General features: G+C 33.7%; 1 protein-coding gene across 2 annotated transcripts in view; it reads left to right on the top strand.

Moving 5' to 3' along the window:
• nbas (NBAS subunit of NRZ tethering complex) overlaps positions 1-21,672 on the top strand; it is a 277,731-nt gene that overhangs the window by 14,284 nt on the left and 241,775 nt on the right. For both annotated transcript variants that reach the window (XM_088625619.1, XM_088625618.1), the window contains exons 8-17: positions 51-184; positions 3,812-3,910; positions 9,536-9,674; positions 10,621-10,686; positions 11,814-11,942; positions 12,223-12,286; positions 14,481-14,674; positions 16,183-16,431; positions 18,676-18,801; positions 19,518-19,669. In XM_088625619.1, coding sequence (XP_088481745.1) covers positions 51-184; positions 3,812-3,910; positions 9,536-9,674; positions 10,621-10,686; positions 11,814-11,942; positions 12,223-12,286; positions 14,481-14,674; positions 16,183-16,431; positions 18,676-18,801; positions 19,518-19,669 — 1,352 coding nt within the window. The remainder of the gene's footprint in view (positions 1-50; positions 185-3,811; positions 3,911-9,535; positions 9,675-10,620; positions 10,687-11,813; positions 11,943-12,222; positions 12,287-14,480; positions 14,675-16,182; positions 16,432-18,675; positions 18,802-19,517; positions 19,670-21,672) is intronic.

Below are 21,672 nucleotides of genomic sequence, written 5' to 3'. Positions count from 1 at the left end.
AACTTAAATTTGCTTACCCTTCAGCATGTTGATTTTTCTTTTTCCCACAGGCTACCAGTTCTTCAGGTGACTTGAGCTATGCTGTGGCAGGCCTAATTTTTTTGGAGTGCACAGCCAGCGCCCAGTGGTCAGCAGAGCTACTTGTTGTTAATTATCGAGGACATCTTAAGAGTTACCTTGTCAGGTAAATGAAAAGAAAAACAAAGCACAAACACTTAAAGAAAGATTTCTGCAATAAATCTGTTAATATAGAAGCTTTTGTTTCAGAAAAACAAGTAGTGGCATGAATGTCATGACTAGTTGAATAGGAATTCTAAATTTAGCATATATTTTGAATGAAATGGATTAGGGCTGGCATAGTGACATGGCACTGCTGGATTCAGTTACAGACCGAGGAGCCTTTTATGTGAAATTGAAGTGTTCTCTTTGCTGAAGCTTGGATTTTTACTGGGTGTTTTGGTTTCTTATGACAATCAAAAGGCTTATTTTCACATTTAATTAACAAAACTTGTCCCTCATATGAGAGTGAGCTCATATGCATCTGTGTGCCTTTTAGAGTGGCGTCTCATCCAGGGTGTATCCTGTCAGGCGTCCGTTGTTTACAGCATTAGGCTTACTGTGACCTTGTTTTGGATGTGGATGTTATTTGAAGTTATTTGAAGTGGATGTATAGATTATTCAGTGCTAAACTGAATTAGTTTGCCTCTTTGGTTTTGCTGCAGTCATTATTAGTTATGCTGTGAATGTTTGTAAATTCTGTTAATATTTCCATATTGTTTTGTTTTTGCTTGTTTATGGAGCTGATGGCCAGCAGTTGGTCTAGAGGGCTGCTGTCCAATGAAGGTTCTTAAGATTCTGAATTGAAATGTCTAACAACTAGGAAAAGGGCTATATTGGTGCAGTTAAGCAAATTATCTACTTGATATTTGGAGGTATTTAGGAGCTTGGATTGGAAAATGATCCTTCTGACCATAACCTAGGAATGTGCTAGCTAAAATAATGTTCTTAAAAAAGCAAAGCAAAAATATAGACAGTATTCCTGCTTTATTTTTCATTTTCTATTAACTTTTAGGTTGGTAACAAACCTTAGGAACCTTTTAATAACTAGCAATTTTACAACCACAGAATAAAGTTAATAAAATATGAATATGGAAATGTTTTCCATCAGAGACATCTTATCCCAAATTAATAAAGTAAAATGTTTTTCATTCATGTTTGTTTTTTCAAGACTTAAAAGCCAATTTAAGGTAAGTGTAAAACCTGCAAGATTGTTTGAGCTGAGAATTCTAGTTCCCCATACCCAGCTGAGGTATAATGTTAACCTGGCCACCTAAATATGTTTTAGTCTAAGTTTCCTTTACGTAACAGATTTTATTTTTGTTCTTCTTTCTAAAGTGTAGTTTGTAATAACTGATAAACAGGCATGGTGTCAATGTGGTTAGCATTATTACCTCGCAGTGCTGGGGCCTTGGGTTTGAATTCCTGGGATTCTAGCTGCATGAAATTTGTATGTTCTGGTACAGTAAGTTAATTGGCTCTTCAGAAAAATTGGCCCTAGTGTGTGTGGATTTTTGTGTCTGTATGTGCCCTGCAATGGACTGGGGTTCTGTCAAGGGTGTACCCCATTTAGCACCTATTGCTTGATGGGATAGGATCATCCCCAATGACCCTATATCGCATAAAGGGGTAAGAAAATGAAAGTATAAACACTTTGAATCATGTCTCTGATGCCTAGGTTTTATCGTAAATGTTAGGTTCATTATGCCTAAAAAATCCTATACAGTACCTACAAAAATCCAACTTGCATAGAATTTGGGTTGTAGCAAGTTCAGGAATGTAACCCCTACATATATTGATCACTGCCTGAAATTCCATTTAGAACTAAAACCAACTAAAAACCATTTAACATTTCTGTAAATAGGCTGTATTTAATTTATCTAGTGACGACAAACATATTCTGTGTCAGATTTTGTTACTGTGGGATGCAGACACCTGGATCATTTAATCAGAGTACATTTTGTACATTTGTCTAAGAATATCAAGCAGGGATTCGTGTATGTTAAGTGATTTTTCAAAATCCTTGGTTTTGCATCCTTACTGTAACATCTGTAAGTATTACGTGTTTAAGACCTTCTGTGGCAATCTTTGCTTTTAAAGGGAATTCTGCATATCAATAGATTGGTTTTGTTATATACTGTACAAAGGTGGTCTTTGAAGTACCAAAGTTTTTTTTCATAGAATTTAAATTTGTTTTTGAATACTAAAGCTGTTTTTTTGTTGTTGTGTTTTTTTTCACACAAATAACACAGCACTGGTGGACCATGTTGTCCCGAGTAATTGTCTCCAGAGATATTCTATAACACACAGTATGTACTGTATGCCCAGTACTTGAAAGTGCAAGTATCAGTCCACATTAGTGGGTGTGTATAATTTTAAGGTCAAATAATTGGTATTTTTAGAGGCTGAGGAGACAGTACTGAAGATGTTTATCTGGTACATACTGTACAAATGTTTTAAAACAGACAATTTAACTATGAATTAACACACTTAGCAGCAAAGTTAGATACTCTGTATAGTCCCTGTGTGTTTTTTATCTAAATATAAACTTGAAAGACTGAATACATTTTTAAATTTAATTCTAAAATGCAGTACACAGGACACAGGCATTCATAGAATTAATAGAAATCTCAACATAATTTCCTTAAGAGAGCAGGTAAGAGGACTCGTGTAAGTGGTCCTTTGTCAGTTCTCTGTAAATATTCTCAAATGGATCGAGCAATCCAAAAACTGCAAGTTTGTGTTCCTCTTAATCTAAATCATTTGTCTTTGCACTTTATATGACTTAGCAGTGTCCAGGCTTTGCCCTGGAGAGCTAGTGTGTTTTAAATTTTAAATTTTGTTGGTTTAATTAGGAGAAGCTGAAATGCTTTCTAGATCTCTTCTCATTGAACATTTAAAGCTGCTTAAAAATAGGTAGGACTATGGCTCTCTGGGACTGGAACTGGATACCCTTGGCGTAGCAAGCCTCATTCATGTTTTTTTTTGTTCTAAGCTCCTAATTAAATGGACTTATTGAGATATCAATTAAACTTTTTTTCAAAATTCAGCTGTATAGTTTTTTAATCTGTTTTCTGTTCTCTGTCCTTAGTTTCAGAAATAACCTTGTGCTTGTATGTTGCTGCTACGAAATTAAGCAAATAGAACTGTTGCCTTCAACCAATTTAATCTTTATTTGACCACATATATTGAAACATTTAATGTATTATCTCTTAATGATGTGTTGATACTAAGCAGGGATTCATCCTATAACACATAAACCATTTCCTAAAAAGCATAATACATTTAGTCAATTTGAATCTAGAAACATAAATTCCTAAATTAATCCTAATTTCCGTTCCCTTCCAACATTTTAGGATCTGAAAACATTTCCAGATCATCTGAAACTTTTCTGTTCCACATACTAATAATTTCTGTGCATTTTAATTAAGTACAATTAATTTGATGACGTTTTGGTACAACATCAATAAAGGCTATTGCTGGTGTATAGCTTTTGTCAAACTTTGCCTCATCATTCTGCTTACTCATTAAGATCCAACTTTCTTACTCATAAAATACTGATTATTCTCTCTTGGCCTTTATAGCCCATGTAATAGCTCACAGTGGCAGTGCCACACCACATGATTAATCATAATTGCCATAGTGTCATAATTGTTGTTTTTTTATTTAACCCCAATATGTTTGATTTAATAATTATCACACACTTTTATACTCAGTTACTACTAATATTATGTATTCTTATTATTTTTGACAGTGTGGGGACCAACCAGAGCTACCAAGAAAACCATAGTTTCAGCTTTGGAATGCATTATTCTCATGGAATTACATCAGCAATATACCACCATGGCCACAGGTAAATAAACATTTGTAAGATAACACCTTTCAATGCTGAAGGAGAGGAAATATTTCTGCCTTAATCTACAGGCTTTGGCAAGGTATGACAGATGTACGGGCATAGTCTTCATTTTTTTTAATGATGTTCCTATGTATTCCTTTCCCTTGACTGAGGTGTGAGCAACCAAAACAAATAAGCATTAAGTAAATATCAGCATGACATCCGTCATTCACTGAAAGAGTATTGTCCTTGCATGCTATTTTCTTTGTGATTCAGATTATCCTTCCTAGTTATTATTTTTCTTTTAAATATTTCTTGTATATGTCCTCCCCTAACATAATTTTTAATGGAATTTTTATGTTTTTTTATTACCACCAAAATTTGATGTGGTTATTGATAATCAGTCCTTGTGCCTCTATGGAGGATGGTGGGTAAGGAATGCTATCATCAATAATGTGCATCTCTGAGAGCCATCTGTCATTTTTCACATTCCAGATAACAAAGTTCCTCTGGGAGAATTAGCATTGTTATGAGAAGTAGTGCAGCTGTGACAGCAATGCAAGCTTCCATGTGCCTAGCAGGTCATTGGGTTTGCTGGTGCGTGGCACGCCAAGGATGCCCCCCGGTCTCAATAATGCTCTGCCAGTGAGGATGGGTGCTAAACCCAACCCACACCTTCTAGAATTCACAGTTGATTAATCCCATAGTCAGCCACTGATGAATGACTATGTGACTCTCCCTGTGTTTCAAAGTCTCTTTTCAGCCACAACATTGAGCCACAACAATGAATCTACTATATATGAGTGTATTGTGTCCTGAAGAAGAATTCAGGATCCACCCTTCTTACTCATTCCTATAATGTCAATTTTGTCAAATAAAAATTTTCAAAACCTGAATTCTCAAATTGAAGATCTCTATGGTATGATAAATTTCAATTAAAAAAGAAAAACTAGGAGGAAAAACTGAATATGACTTAATTTTTTAGAAAATTAAAAATGAAAACTGGAATAACTTGGATGGATAAGTGTCCATCCTTCTTGTAATAGCAATCCTAAATTAGCTCAAATGAAATCCATAATTCAGAATCACACGCCAAGTTAATTGGTCTGCACCTGTTTTCAAATGTAGTGAATCATTGACTTTCCGCAGAAATTCAACAGTCCCTGAAGAATCCTTCTGCTGGGTAGTGCCTTTTAAAGCAAAGACCCAACCAAGAGCACCAGGGAGCTTACAAAGACCTCTGGGACAAATTTGTGGAGAGGGACAGGTGGATGGGTATAAACATTTCAAGGGCGTTGAATATCCCTGGAAGGTGGAAGGTGTACGGCACCAGCAAGATCCTCCCTAGATCAGCCTATACCTCCAAACGTTATGATTGAGCGTGAAGGAGACTGATCAGAGATGCTAACAAGTGGCCATACGCAACTTGGGAAATATCCTAAGCGCTCTGCATTTCTAGCGTGTATGGCAGGATGGGAAGAAATAAACCGTTGCTGAAAAATAGCAACAAAGTATTTACGTGATACTGCAAACGTGGCCAAATGTTTTGTGGTCTGACAAAACTAGAATGAAACATTGTGTTCTAAATGCAGAGCACAAACCAAACACAGCATATCACCCAAAGAACATCATCCCTATTGTGAAGCATAGTGGTGGCAGCATCATGTTAAGGGGATGCTTTTTGTTAGCATGGACTAGACCATATCTCCGTATGTAGAAGGGAAAATGAATGGAGCAAAGAAAAACCTGCTGCCCTCTGCAAGAAACCTAAAACTGAGACTAAAGTTGGTATTTCCACAACAGAGCAACAAAAAGCACGTGGCCAAAGCTACACTCGATTGGATAGGGAAATAAAAAATGTGTTAATGTCCTTGAAGGACCAGAGCCCAAAATTAAATGCTATCAAAGGACTTGACAGGCCCTTAACAGTTATGTATAGAAGAATCTAGGCTTGGAAAGTTGGTAGACACCTAACTGGACAGATTTTAGAACTGAAAGGAACCAAAGAAGCTTCCACTAAGTATTAACTCAGTGGAGACTTATCCAATTATGATATTTCACTTTTGTATTTTTAATATATATTTTTCCCATAAAACATATTCTCTCTTAAATGTGTGGAATATAGTATGTAGATAAGAGGGACAAAATCCTCATTTAAATGCATGGAACTCTGAGGCACTGACACATCAACAGGTGATAAAGGTTGAAGGGGTTATAGACTTTCTATAGGCACTATATGATTAAGATCTATAATTCAGATTATTGTAATTCATTTAGACAAAGCTACCCAAGCATTGCTGAAACTGATTCCCTGTAATTCTTTAGAAAATTGCAGGATTATATTTTGAGATTAATAAAAGCAGTCGGCAAGGGTAAAAAGACCTTATGTGGCAAGGGCTTGTATTAGAACAGTATGCATGTTAAAAGTATTGTGCAAATTAAACATCTGGTATTTCAGGCATTTATAAGATTTGTGGTTCTGCCATTGAGGTGGATTTTAGATTCACCTTAGTAACCGGTGGTGGTGGTTTGAAAAAACATCCTGCATTTTTACATTCATCTGTGTGCTAAGTTTTCTTAAAACATTGTGTGGCAGATGGCACACTACATTAGACTGAATAGGATGCAGTTAATTTTAATTTAATCTCTTCTGCTCACCATACAAATCATTTTCTCAGTCAGACTCCTTATCCTTCCCAGCAGTTTTTTTTTCCTTTCCCATTATGCTGCATCGATGAGTTTATGCTGCAGTGCACTGGTTTAAAGCTGTATTAATATAAGGTGGATGTGTAAAAGACAAAATAGTGTTCATCTTCTCGTACCATTATTATCTTTTGAAAATTGTCATAATAAGGATTTGTACTGATCTTTTCTATATATATTCTAGCATTCTGTGCAAGCTGCTTGTGTCTTGGCCATGAATGTCTCTGTCTCTGAGGCTAATGATAGGATGGATAATACACATTACTGTGTATTCCAATGTGAGCACTAGCTATATATATATAAAAAAAAAACATAGAAAAGCAGTAGATATTTCATATGTACATTCCCCAGTGTTCACCCAGTAATGAAAATGTCAGCAGGTACAGCAGCCGTAATTAAATACTGAATTCCACAAGGGGGCAGTATGTATTCAATATTTTATTAGTTTGTCAGAATGTTTGATATAGGGTTTACAGTCCAAGTTTTCCAGCTTTGCTTAGTATGTAGGAATAAGAAAAGCAAGATATAAAGAGCTTCCTTTGTTGGTTTTGCATTTTATCTATCATTACGTCATTTTTATTACCACTGTGTAAAAACAGGAGTAGTTGAAAGGTTTTTAAAAATTGCACTTTATACTTTCTGTGATTTTCTTAGCTGCTATTTATTTTGTTTTTGTAATTATTGCCTTAACTCATAGAGCCAAATACATCTCCTGATATCTGGACAGTCTTATTAATTTACACTCTTAGAAAAAAAGTTTTACATATTTATACAGTAATTAAAAAAACAAAACAAGACTAATACATTCTGTGTTGTCCCATTTGGGAAATTTCAAAATAATTCCAAGAAATGTTCTTAATACTTTATTCAAATTCTAAATGCTAAAACTGAAAATGTCTAAGAGTAAGATAAGGTACAGTAAATGTCAGCAAAATTTAATAGAAAAAAATGTAATCTGTTGGTAGCTTAGGTATTCAGACCCATGAACTCAGTATTCGGTGGAAGGACCTTTTTCAGAAATTACAGCAAGACTTTGAGGAAGTCTCTGCCAACTTTGCACATCAACTTAGTTCTTGCTCATTCTACCTGGCAGATTTGCTCAAGCTCTCTTAAGTTGCTTGGGGTTTGCATATGGACAGCAGGTTTCAAGTCTTTCCACAAAAACTGAACGGGATGCATGTCAGGACTTTGAGTGGGCCACTTAAGTACATTCAGTTATTTATTTTTAAGCCCTCTTCGGTGTAACTTCAGCTTTGTGCTTTTGGAACATTGTCCTGCTTAAAGGTAAATTTTCATCCTTTTAAGCAAGTTTTCCTCTTAGGTTTGCCAGTAATTCACTCCATCTATATTCCCTTCAGACTTGACATGCTTCCTAATTCTTACTAATGAGAAGCTGAACTATAACATAACATATGCAAAATATGTTGCTATCACCATTCCTCAGAGTAAGGGTGGTGTTGACTGAGAAATGCACTATGCTTGGTTTGTGTCAACTGTAACACTTTGCATTTACAGCAAAAAACACAATCTTTATTTTGTCTGACCACAAAACCTATTTTCACACATTTGTTGTCTCAGTAGGTGCATTGTAAACTACACGTGGGGTTTTAGATGTGTTTTTTTCCCTACAAGCCCCTATTGTAAAGTAACTGAAATATTGTTGACCCAAGGACATTTTTTCAAAATCACTGTGGTTCTCATGATGGCATCCTAAACCAGTTTTGTCTTTTATGTACCTTAAATATATATTAACTGTATTTAAAATGTTTTTACACCCTTATCCTGATTTGTGCATTTATAAAAAAATATCCCTGTGTTGTTTTGAGAGCTGCTTTGTCTTCATGGTTGAATATTGGCTTGAAATCCCTACTGACTGAGGGACTTTAGAGATATAGGAATATTTATTCTGAGATCATGTCAACCGCTATGATTGCTTACTAATTTTGTGGCTTGCTGAAATAATTTTGTGAACCCAAATTAATTTACCACAAAAAAGGGCTAGAATACTTTTGCCATCATGACTTTTCCATTTTCCTCATAGTAATTAGCTTTTGACTTAATTTTTTAGTTTTAATACTGTGTGTTGTGTACAGTATGTGAAAAATATTAATGTCTGTTTTAAAGTATCATGACCACAAGCTTTCAAGCACCAAAATATGAAAACTTTGCAGGGGTCCAAATACTTTTGCTCGACACTGTATATAATCTATCCTTTGTATCCGGCCTGTTGCCTACCAAAGCACTTTCCTTTATTATTTCAATGTTATTTTTTTCATTGCTCCTTAGAAGGTTATAGAATATAAAATAGTTTAATCTTTTGACACGTCTTGCTTCTTACTCAGTATGGGTAAGATTCTCAGGAAACACACAACACTAACACTCTACATAATTGGAACCTGAATGATTTAGTATTTTTCTAATGGATGTTGCCACATCTGTAGTGCATTTATACCATATAAAAAGCTGTTACTTACATGCATTGTAGACTTTATTGCCTGCTTAGTTACTTTGTTTTTAATTATATTTGTAGGGCACTTAATGTTTAACTTATGAGAGCCTTCTTTTATTTACAAGTGAAAAGCCCCAGGTACTGAAAGGTTGTTGTGCAATTTCTTTTTTCAAGTTGCCCATATGTGGTGCTGAGCCTGGCTGAATCACAAGCTGATAATGGATCTTGCCTCAGGGCCACACAGCATGTCAGTGATTAAAATATGAAAATCCACGATTCTGGTCCTCATCTAAAGACATTAGGCTTTGCAGTCAATAGGATGCATGAGAGCTTTTTGTAGAAGGCCTAACTTACAAGCTTGCCATGCAAATGGTTTTAAAGAGACCTTAAAGTCCTTTAGACTGTGCCTGCCTGCTGATAAGACTGTCAAAAACCCATTTTGTGTATTTTTTTCTTCTCTACTTAATAAAGTGAAAATTGTGGTTGTACAGGTTGCTGCTGGTTGGAGGCTGTGAAGCCACTGATAATGAAGCATCTAAAGCAACTAGATGTGGTCTCACAGCCTGGAGAGCTCTGTCGGGTTATCCTTATTATAAACAAGTCACCAGCTATGAGGATGATGTGGGTTATGTAAGTACTGTTGAATAATTCATCTCTCTCATATGTTTTAGATTTGTGCTGGGTAGGAGGTTCTTTACCACTTTGGTACATGTTCAGAATTTGGCCAAAATAAAAGACGCAGGATAAATAACGTAATTTACTGCAGAATCTGGGAATCGGTTACAGCTGGTGTCCCACAGTTATGTGGAAATAAGGTGAAATGCTACTTTCCACATATGGAGCTATGTGCTGTTTTGAGTGATTTAAGACATCTGTCAGGTACTAGGTGGCCATTGTACGTCTTGGCAAATAAAGTAAAAATAAAACTGAATGACTTCCTTTTCATAGAATAGCTAGAGATCTAGAAAGATCTGAATTATATGATGTGGATTCATTTTTTATATTGACATTTGATGATGACATCTATAAAATGCTATATTCTTTATTAACTTTATTTCAAAACTGTCATTTTAATCTCTAGCCACTACATCTTTGGGATTATTCTTAATGCAATACTTCAAAAAGTTTATTTTATGTTTATTTTGTTTTTGAAAAGCAGTAGCGAAGCTAATAATAATCTGAATTCTAGTAATGGATAATAAAATAGAAGCACTGCACTGATTATATACCTTCTTTGTTGTGATTGCATGAGCCCATTGATAAAGTTTTAAATACTGTACATAGATTACAGATTTGTCATGCTGTTACTAATATTGCTAAATTATGAGGATTGTGTTTATTTTTATATACTGCTCAGATATCTAGACTGATTTAGGGCTTGACAGAATGTGTCATAATGTTACATAATGTCAATTTCAGTAAACATCAAATGTGATTCTATACATCTTTAAATATGTAAATCCTAAAAATATAAATCTTCGACACCACTTTTCCACTATGATTAGCATCCAGAGTATTTCTATTTCAATAGAAAAATGTGATTCATTTTCAAATTTTTGTTTTGCTTGTTTTGCAGACACAGAGAGGAGGATTCTTTAAAAAGATAAAGATGAGATTTTTTTCAAGGCAAAGGATTGAAGAGGTACAGTAATAAAGTAAAAATAAACATTTTATATAAATTATAGAAACTTTCAACTTTGATTAAGGGAATAGACATACACAGATATTAATTCTTAATTTAAACATAATTATAAATCATCCTTATTTGGAAATAATCACATTTACTTGCTTGTTTTATTAAAATAAATCTCCCATGTCTTGCCCTCAGCTGAACTTTAAATCATAGCTGCAGATGATGACCTCTACATCCTAGAAACAGCATACACATTGCAACATTGTAACATTTGAAAAACACTGTTTGAAGACAGTGAGTCAGCTGTAATTTTAGATCTCACCAAAATAAAACAGTATTTTTCTGTAGTTGGTTCTGGATTATTTGCTTATTGGAATATACAGTAGCATTGAGTCTTGTTCTTCACAACTTCATATTTTTCTTGGCTGACTTCAGTTACTCTGAAATTTGGAACTAGCTTGAGAGGAAACTGAATGAGAGAGATTACAGCCAGCCTAAACATGCTATAGAGATAATTTTATATGAATTGAAAAACAGAAATACTCAGCTTGTTGGTTTTAAGTGAGGAACTGTGTCAGTGTGTGAGCTGCAAAGAACAAGGTCAGTTGTCCACTGAAAAGTCAAAAGAAAAGAAAAGCACATCGTTTTGACTTTCTTTTCTCCATGTGCTTTTGGCACCTGAAGAAGGTTCCACAGTCAAATCGTTTTGCTTTTTTCCTTCTTTTTATTTTTCAGCATAGAAGTTAACACAGCTTGTTCCTTTACATGTTTTGCAAACACTGTGAAGCAGAATGCCTAGAGTACACACAGCTGTGCTTACTTACTGTAGCAGTAGTTAATTTGCTTGGAAAAATCTCCAGTAAAATTCCAGCAGCTGCATTTTGCAGTGCCGTTTGTCAATGTAAATCAGTGCTTTATTCATGAATATCACTTTTTCATCGACTTATTAAGCATTATGAAGTCATTTTGTGGCGAAAGTGTATACTGTGCTGTTTTTTGTAAACTACAAAATACCCTTAGCATTTTATAAGAATCTGTATTGATGTAATGTTGCAGAACAATAAATAATGTACTGAGGGTTCACTAATACTGTTATATCAAATGTATTGCTTTTATGTTGTAAACATGTATTATAGGATGGTATTCTTAAGATGAGTCTGTCACCTGATGGGACCCTTTTGGCAGCAATACATTTCTCAGGGCAGCTAACTATCTGGGAGATCCCTTCTTTTAAACAAAGGGCTGAGTGGAGCCAGGAATCTCAGGTAATTATGATTCTGTCATCTTAACATTCTGCCTCTATGTTGAATTGAATCTTGACATTGTGGCTTAGTCAAAAGTAATAAGTTATATGAGTTTAAAAATAATAAACCATCATTTTGACGGTTGTTTTTCTGCAACATTTCCATGATTCATACCTAATCTGATTGGACAAGCACATTGTATATAATACATCTTTGTTGACTCAGGGTTACTGCTGTGTAGTTGGGCCCCTTGGGAAGAGCATAAGCAAAAAGTTTACAATTGTATTTTTTCCTCCTCCAGCCTGGATTTGATGAGATCAACCCAGAGTGGAAAAATTCACTTGAGAAAAGAAAGAAAATAAAAGGTATTTACTTTTCTTTCAGTGAGGAAAATAAGAGATTTACAGCTGTAATACACAGTGTAAACTGACTTGCACCCACTGGTGTGTAAAGAGTTTTCTTTGGCAAAATGATAAAAAAAAATAGGAAGCAACAAAAATGTGTGTACTGCAAAATGAATGTTTTTTTGCATGGGATTTGTGCAAAATCAAAACTGTACTGTCTACAGTTGATGAAGTATTGAGTCAGGATAAATCACATATTGATTAGAGCTGTTAGGGCAGTTTAATGCCACAACCTAGCTGACTATTTTTTTTCAGCTTTTGTGGATAACGTAGTCCTTTTAATTTCTGGGACAGTTTTGACTGTTTTTTTTATGTTGTTAGGTTGTAAATTTGACCTTTTAAGTGTAAGACCAACATGTAAATATTAAACATAAAACGGAAGTGGACACAGCTTACTTACAGAAATACTCAGCTTGTTGGTTTTTCTGTAAGTATATTGTACTCGTTTGTACAATATAATTCTCTCTCTATTGCAGTTACCGTTAAACTTCTGCAATTTTTAAAACTTTTTCAGCATTCTACAAATGAATTGCTAGGCAACACAATGAATGTGAGCAAAAATAATTCCCTACACTGTATATACAGTATACATGAAAAAACATACAAATTTGAATGATAATAAAGACACAGATGCAAGTAGTTATAAGTTTAGACCTAAACAAATTATATCTATTATCAATGTTACGGCTAATCTACTACAGAAAGATATTGTATGATAGATTCTGTAATATTTTGGTATCAATTACCAATCAATGATCCAGTAATTTAAAGTAACCTTTAATTTAAAGCTATTTAAAATATTCATTCGGTAGACCTGCAGTGCAGTATACTACATATTGCATGGAAGCCATTTTGTATCATTACTAGTTCAAATTTGAAAGTTTTCCATTGACACCTGATGTTGTCAAACTGCATAAAAAAGATGAGTGACTTTCATGCAGGTGTTCACATTCATTAAATATATAATACTTTTTCCTTTTTTTGATGACCTCTGCTGTGGACCATCTAAGAGGGTGCCAAGGAAAGGCACTGGCTCATGGACAGCTGTAGACTTTAACATAAATTTAGGTTTCTTGTATGTTAATATATGCTTTCTTTGCTTTTTCAACTTATCCCCGCTTTTAAAAGTTTTCACAAAAAATCGTCTGTGAACTTACCTACATTATAGGTGAGATTTAGATTAACATAAATAAAAGGAACTTCCAGATGATTTGATTTGATTCCTACTAAACATGCTATGCTCACTTATACCAACAAAATTCATTTACATTTTCTTAACAGTGATATTGATTTCATTCATCATTTCATTTTGCATAAAAAAACAAAACAAAAACTGTTAGTCTTACATTCTTTTTAACATGAACTCATAATCAGTCTATGTGTAGTGGATTACAAGTTTGTACTGTATGTGTAACGTTTTGTATATCAGCTGTGTCCTATGTTCTGAAATCTCTGTTAATCACAGGCAGCTACCATTCCTATCACAAAAGGATTATGAACAACATAGATTGCATCTCGTTGTGCAGAATAGCTTACATTTACATTTTATGATGAATTTATTTGTGATGCAGGGCTTTTAACTGCATTCTGAAAATGTAACAGAAAGGAAGAATGCCCTTTACGAGTCATGCAGATTCCAAGGCTCACAAAACTATTTTCAATTCTAAATTAATGACTGAAAACGGATTTCCAAAATCTATTGTTGTGCCTAATATTTTTCATGATTTTGAATGTTTCTTACTACTCTTTTAATGAAATAATTATCAGATTGGTAGATTTATAGTTAGCAGGGATGGATGTTTACAGTGATGCAAGTTTAAGTATGCAGTATGTTCTCCTATAGTCACATGGTAAATTGTATTGGTGGTTCAATTAAATGGGGATGTGATTTATTTCATGGCTCCTGCTCTGTTATACAACATACTTATTTCACACCTCCTTCTCCTTTAGGTCCCTCCAGGTGAGGAAAGTTTGCAATTTGGGAATCAGTGTGCTAATGACTTTCATTACTTACAGCAGACATTACAGCAGTTCCTGGCCCGTGAATCAAGTGCTTGTGACATGATTTATTTGTTAACAAAGCAAAATGCTTGAAACCCTTAATGTTTTGTCTACTTGTAAAGCAGTGCTGTAGAAATATTTTGTTTACTTCTAGGCAAGGAATGCTATTTCCCACTGATTGATGTGAACTGGTGGGCAGATAGTGCAGTTATTCTTGCACGGTGCTCTGGCTCTTTGACTGTCTCATCTGTGAAAACCCTGAAGAACCTCTTGGGCAAGTCATGCGAGTGGTTTGAACCTTCACCCCACGTTACTGCTGCTCACGATGGAGGCTTCCTGAGCTTGGAGGTAAATCCATTGGTCTGAAGTCTTGCTTCATTTTTTAAATTATATTAATGATCATATCTATTCTGTAACAAAACAAGATGTACTATACAATTGCAGCTTTCCTGTGAATTCAGTCTCCAAGTCATATTCCTTAGATGTGACATACATTTAATATGTTAAAATAAGAAAGTGAAGGTTCTGCTCTTGGTTGGAGTTTGAAAAAATGTTCTCATGCTTATTTTTCTTCTGTATTATTATAGTTCTAACATGCTAAACTCAGTGAAGTGTATAATAAGCACATGCATTTGCTGTGGGTCTGTGAGAATTTGTTAAAAATAAAAAGTAATAGTAAAGTACTGTTTAAAGATATTTTTTTTTAACTACGGCTGCTCAACGGTAGCAGTACATTCTATATCAAAACTTTATAAGCCTTACTTATACTTCTTGAATTTTAAATCACTTCTGAGGTTTCAGGTTTATTTTCTGTGTCCAAACAAGTGAAGACAAAAATATAGAAAAAGACACCTGTCTTTTTTTGTATCACTTTTGTTCTCAAATATTTTACGTTCATAAGGGAATTATTCATAGATGCTAGAAATAGAGGTGTTTTCTCAGTATGTGTCATTTTTGTACAATCTTTATGAATATGTTCCACTTTCATTGTGTCCTAGAAAACTTCTGTGAAAAACTATCCTGTGAAATGGGAAGAAAGCTTTAGTAATTCCATGCTGTTTAATTATAGACTCATGGCATAGTTAAATTGTCCATCTTGGCATTTTTAATTATAGTAGCACATTTGCCTGATGCTTTGCAAAGTGTGCCTATTTACTGAAGATGATAGGCCCAATAAAACATTTATTTTGTATGTCCAGAGAGCCATTTTTTTTGGCTCTCTCAAATATGAAATATCTAATCCACTGCTCTTTGGGTTCTTTTGTGATAATTAGTACAGTATATGTAAATTAATATTTAAAAATAATCCTATAGTTATTAAAATGAAATCTTGTTTGGAAATACTGCAAATTCTTAAAGGCAGGTTTCCAGGGCACTTCTTTCTAAATTGCAAGATAGTAGTATTTTTTGATGGGTGTAATTATTTTATGTGAATCTCATGTCATTGAGTGGTGGATATGGTTTAATTTCCATCTTTTCCCCAGTGTCATTGTGAAGTTTCTTTGTGTTAAAATTTTTATCTTGAGGTTAAATGATGGAAATTGTGGTTTGGTAGTCAGTACTTTGAATATACTGAATACTTTGTTCTGAGACATTTTTTTTTCAAATAGCAGGCCTCTATGAGTGAAACAAATCATTACATTTTGTAAGCAAAATAACAGGAAAATACAGGTGATGTAAATTAATACTTTAGTTTGAAGTGATACTACCAATTAATTACGTTTTCTTTATTTACGGTTCTAAAAAATGATAAATTAACAGCAAAAAATATCTTGATAATTAGAATTGTAGATTAATGTATGTCAACAATAGTGGTATCTTGAACTGAGTCCTGATCTTTGTTGCTGTTTGGTCAGTGTGAGATCAAGTTAGCTCAGAAGAGGCCTCGTCTAGAGACTGACGAAGAGGAGGGGGAAGATGATTCTGATTCAGACGATGAATCGTCTGCCAAGGCCCGGTATTTTGGGTATGTGAAGCAGGGCCTGTATTATGTGACAGAAATGGAGAGATTCGCACCACCACGTAAACGGCCTCGTACCATTACCAAAAATTACCGTCTTGTGAGCCTGAGGTCCACTACTCCAGAGGAGCTTTATCAAAGAAAGGTAAGTAAACCCAACTGTTAGGTTAATGCTAGTGGCTCATGACTTAATTTTTTTCCCTCTAATTACTGTGTAGGCTGTAAATATATTAAGTGCTTTTATAATATTTGGCCTTCCTAATTTAAAAGGAATTAAAAAGATATTTTCCAAGGCATTCCTGAGCATCTTAAATCAAACTGTTACAATGATTGTTAATATTAACAAAAAGAGTCATTTAATAATGAAATAATAATTCTCATTAAAGAATCTGTAATTATTTTGTTCTCTTACAGAACAAGATTAATTCAATATATAAGATAAATATAAATATATATGATTCCACGTACTGTGAGAATCTAGCTTTCATTGTTTTTATTACAAGGTCTTATTTGCACTCAAAGTGTTCATTGGTGTATTTACTTCCTTTTGATAATTACTTCCTTTTGATTTGATAATTAGTCATTACCTTCAGGAATTTTAATCATATGCCTGTGTTCATCTCTGTGTTCCTACAGGTTTATTTATATTAATGAATAGATATTATTCCCTTTTCCTTTAAAATATGTCTGCCAATAGTGATGCATCTTGGTTGCATTTTCTGCCAAAGTTTGTTTTTCCAATTTGAACTCCTTGAAGAAATTAATCAATATATCAATTTCAGTACATTGCTTTTCTACAAGGGCAATATTGTTGGAATGCTTTTCTAGGTTTGACCTATTGTTTTTTCCCCTGTAAGAGCCCACATCTGTTTTCCAATTGAAATAATTGTCATGGATCACTCTTCATTCAGTGTAACAATGACATTTTAAGACCTATCCCTAAAAACTTACAAGTTATACTCAATAACGGTAGTTGCCCAACCTCTGTAGTGAAGAAAATTGAACATCATCTAGAGAAGGTTGATAGAAAACACATAATTTAGTTTAAAGTAAGAATTTATTTTCACAAGACTGCTTTACTGTACTGTATGTAAGTCTGTGGACCACCAAGAAAGATCAAGCTCTGAATCGTAAGGCAATTGACCCTGCTTGTCCTAAGGTTAATGATGACCACGTGTTTCACTTTTGAAGAAGGGTAAATGATTGGATTTACCGTGAGCACAGAATTGTGAATGAGCTTTTTTTCAATGGAAGGAGTAAAGGTGTGTATAAGAAGGAGAGGACTTTTTCATCTTGGACTTAACGTTCCAAAATTGTACACTTACTATAAAGTTAGTTCTGTACAACTGTTGTCGGTTTTAAGTTTATTAAATTAAAAATCTAAAACATGCTAAATATAAAATATAAAACAAGCATGCTTTACTTTCTGTGCTATAAAAATAATGCTACTAATTTTTATTTAAATATTTTTATCAAAACCAAGAACAAAAGTCTATTTTAGGTTTTTATTCAGACACCAGAAAGAGCTCGAGGGATAAAAACTATTGGTTGTGTAGACGTTTATTGATTGAAGTGTTAGTTGTCAGTTTATTCTGACTTTGCCATCAAACCAGCATTACAAGTTTAATTAAAATAATTGTGTATTTATGTGTATCTGCTTTCTGTCTTGTCATATGAATCACTTTTCTCTAAAGGACTATTTAATCAGTGCTGTTCTTCAAAGTAAGGTGTTAATCACCTGTCAGCGGTGTTCTAAGTGTTTCCCATGATAAACAAAAACAAATGTGTTATAGTAGGTACATACAGTAGCTGTTTCAGGAGATTTGCACGTTCTTAGGTGGCGGCTGTAACAGTATATATGTACAAGCATTTTACACCTTTCAGAAATATTGTGCATATTATAGGGTTGTCACAGAATAATATTTTTGTGTAAATTCATAAACAATTTCTGTGTGTGATTGTTTTCCGGATGGTTTTCCTAATGACATTACATAATTTTATTGTGTTAAATGATATTTATAACATTATGTCATTATCGTTTACAAATTGAAGGCTATTGAATGTTATGTTTAGCACTTTTATTATTTGTCATCTTTTATTTTATGATTGCAGCATCAGATAATTTTTACCAATTTGCTTACTTAGGCAGTAATTGTCACATAACTGTCATATACATTATTTTTCTGATGGTGTTACTTTTACTGCTGTATACACTCTTTCCTAACTAGCTATTGCAGTATTTCTGTGCATCCAAATATGATTAAACCAGACAAGCAGTGGAGAATTTTACATAGCTTTTGAATTCAGTCTTGCATATTTAAAGCTAAATTCAAACCAGTGTTTTGAGTGTTTGCAAGGTTATGCTAATCTGCTACTTCTTACTATTTAGATTGACAATGAAGAATATGGAGAAGCTCTGTCTCTAGCACAGGCCTATGGCTTGGACTCAGACCTTGTATACCAGAGGCAGTGGAGGAAATCAACTGTGAGCATTGCATCTATTCAGGATTATCTGGTATGTACGGGAAAGGATTTATTATAGTGACCTGCTTTTAGAAAAAAATATTGTAGTAAAGGTTTGTGGATATATCTGTTAAGATTCTGATTTCAGATTTAGTTGCTTTTAAATTTAAAATATATTTTGTAATTTAATCAGTGACACTTTATCATTGCACAGATAATAGCTTTTAGTGATTAGTACTTCTAGATGCTAATTAGTGACAACACCTTCCATATAACAGTATATATTGCTTTTTCTCTGAGTGTGAAAGAAGGCATGGTGTATCTCTTACCGCTCCTGAGCAGATATGTCTCTGTCAATGACAATTGACTTTTTTGGATTCTGAAAGTACCATAAAATTTCATTTGCTGCATTATTAATACTGTTCAGCATATATATATATAGTAGTTTCAAAAAATATCTTTAATGGGTCAAAATGAGCTATTGGGCAAAATGAATCAATATAACAAACCACGAATTTTGGTTGTATGCACTTTGTTTTTAAAAATATTGCATCTGGATGAATACTGCACTTAATGTTTCATTGATAATCTTGACCACTCACAGAACAATGTAAAAAACATAGTTTGGAATGAATTCCTTATTGAACGTTGACTTTGTTGACGATTTTGAATAAAGAAAAGCAACTATATTTATACAGGAAATATTTGAGCCATCTTTTAATCTTTGTCCAAAATTGCATTTTAACAAAAGACCAATGTATTTTTTAGAGCAAAATTAAGAAGCGCTCCTGGGTACTACACGAATGTGTGGAGCGAGTACCAGAGAACGTGGATGCAGCCAAGGAGTTACTTCAGTATGGACTGAAAGGCACAGACCTGGAGGCTCTGATAGCTATAGGAAATGGAGACGATGGTGGAAGGTTTGTAAAGAGAAATTGAACATTTTTAGAAAGCTCCATCACAGGCTTTTTAAAACTTTTTATGAATAATAAGATTTTTGAATGTCTGTTGACATATGAGTGGTTAAGAACATTGAAATTGGTTAACATTTCTTTTATGTCCTAATTTATTAATTCATTTTTTGCTATGATACTGTGATATAGGCTCTACGTGACTCTCCCGTCTGTTTTTATGTTATTTTCCATTAATTAAAACTAAAAATACCTTCTGGAAAGCTGATTATGATAAGGAGATGCAACTGTGAATGTAATGCCCAATCGTGTGACTTTGAGCCCTAAAGCCTTTATATCCTTGTTATATTATTATTCACCTTTTCCTCACTTTCAGCATGTGGTGATAACAGTCTAAATAGAGAGATTAAGAACACACACAAATGTATAACAAGAAGGAAAAAATAACAAGAAGGTGGTATAAATCTATCCTTAAACGTGTTTTATAAATACACATACATCATGAAGGCTGATTTTTTAACTTTAGCCAAAACAGCTGGAACTGTAATCCCAGGCCACCAAATCTATCTTCTCTCAGGTCTATTTGCTCTCTAGATTTCCTGTAGTTTGAGATACCAAAAGCAAAATGTATATTTAGAAATCCCAAGACTTCTTATCTTATAAAGTGCTGGACAACAATTAATTTATTTAATTTAAAGAAGTAAATTATGAAGTTATTTTTACCAGATTTAGTTTGTCATCTGAATTCATCTGTAGCTGTTGTTATAATCCTTGATGGGTAGAACGGCTTGTGCTGGTATAACTTTTGAAAATAGTATGGTTAGCACCAGCAGGTGAAGCTTATGCTGTAAAAGATTGTCATTTCTTTTTTAAAAAGGAGAACATTTATCGTGAGTAACACACCCGAAGGAGGCTCCATAGCCGAAACATTGCGTTTTCTTTCTTCGCTTTTCAGCATGGAATAAACCTATTACTTGAAAATTTGTAGTACCAACTGAAGTAAGGAGCTAACGAGTGCAAACTGAATGAACCTGGAAGAATTCTGCATGGTTAAATATCTGTCCTAAGAAGTCCCTAAATCCTATGAATGAGTACATGCGATGATTATGCAATGCAGTTATTTGTTTTTGCAATATCCAATACTAGCAGTCTTAGAATATTCAAGTTTTTGTTTGTTTAGATTTTGAGATGTTTTTTCCCTTAAATTCCTTCACTTAAAGTTTATGAAAGATTAAAAGCATTTGGAATGAATTGCATATCATTTTACTTAAGGTTTTAATTAACTTTACATTTTTTTTTATTTCATACCTGCTATAAGAAGTTATTTACTTAAAAGCAAAACCTGAAAAGGCAAGCAGTGCTCCTGAAGAAACTTCAATGACACCTAGAGGAATGCAATGTGAGAATAAGCAGATGCTAAACCCATAGCTCACAATTAAAGAAAAGCCTCCAGCTTTCTACTTGTGATGCTAGTGATGCTGTAAATAACATGGACAGAAATGTGCATTTTAATGGTAAAAGCTTGCTTTGCCTGAGGCCAAGTAGAATTGCACAGTTGCAGACATACCCTGTGTTTCAAATTAAATACAATCCCCCAAATAGTGAAATCATACTTCTATACATTGAAAGAAATAGAGTAATATAGTAATAATATATATATATAATATATATCTTGAAATTACATATTTTTTATATTATATTTATATTTTATAAATTACATCTTCTGTATTTTATGTACATGTAGTTAAAGTTGTATATCTGTACAAAAGTATTAGTTTTAAATATGGAAAACAAATCAGCAGTCTTATTATGAGTTCTGTCTTTCAGTTATATTTATATATTTGCATTTTTGTCGAGACGGCTAGAACATTCACTGTATTATTAAGCTTATTTATTTTTATAGAAATAGTTTTGGAGATTCTAAGTATATTCAAAATTTATGTGTAGCCTACTTTTGGAATACTGCTAAACTAAGGTCTGTTATGTATTATATACAGTGTATTATAATCAAA

Source organism: Lepisosteus platostomus, chromosome 3 (genome assembly GCF_059453375.1).
Source record: "Lepisosteus platostomus isolate fLepPlt1 chromosome 3, fLepPlt1.hap1, whole genome shotgun sequence".
NCBI lineage: Eukaryota > Metazoa > Chordata > Actinopteri > Semionotiformes > Lepisosteidae > Lepisosteus > Lepisosteus platostomus.
This window is presented reverse-complemented; position numbering and strand designations above follow the sequence as displayed.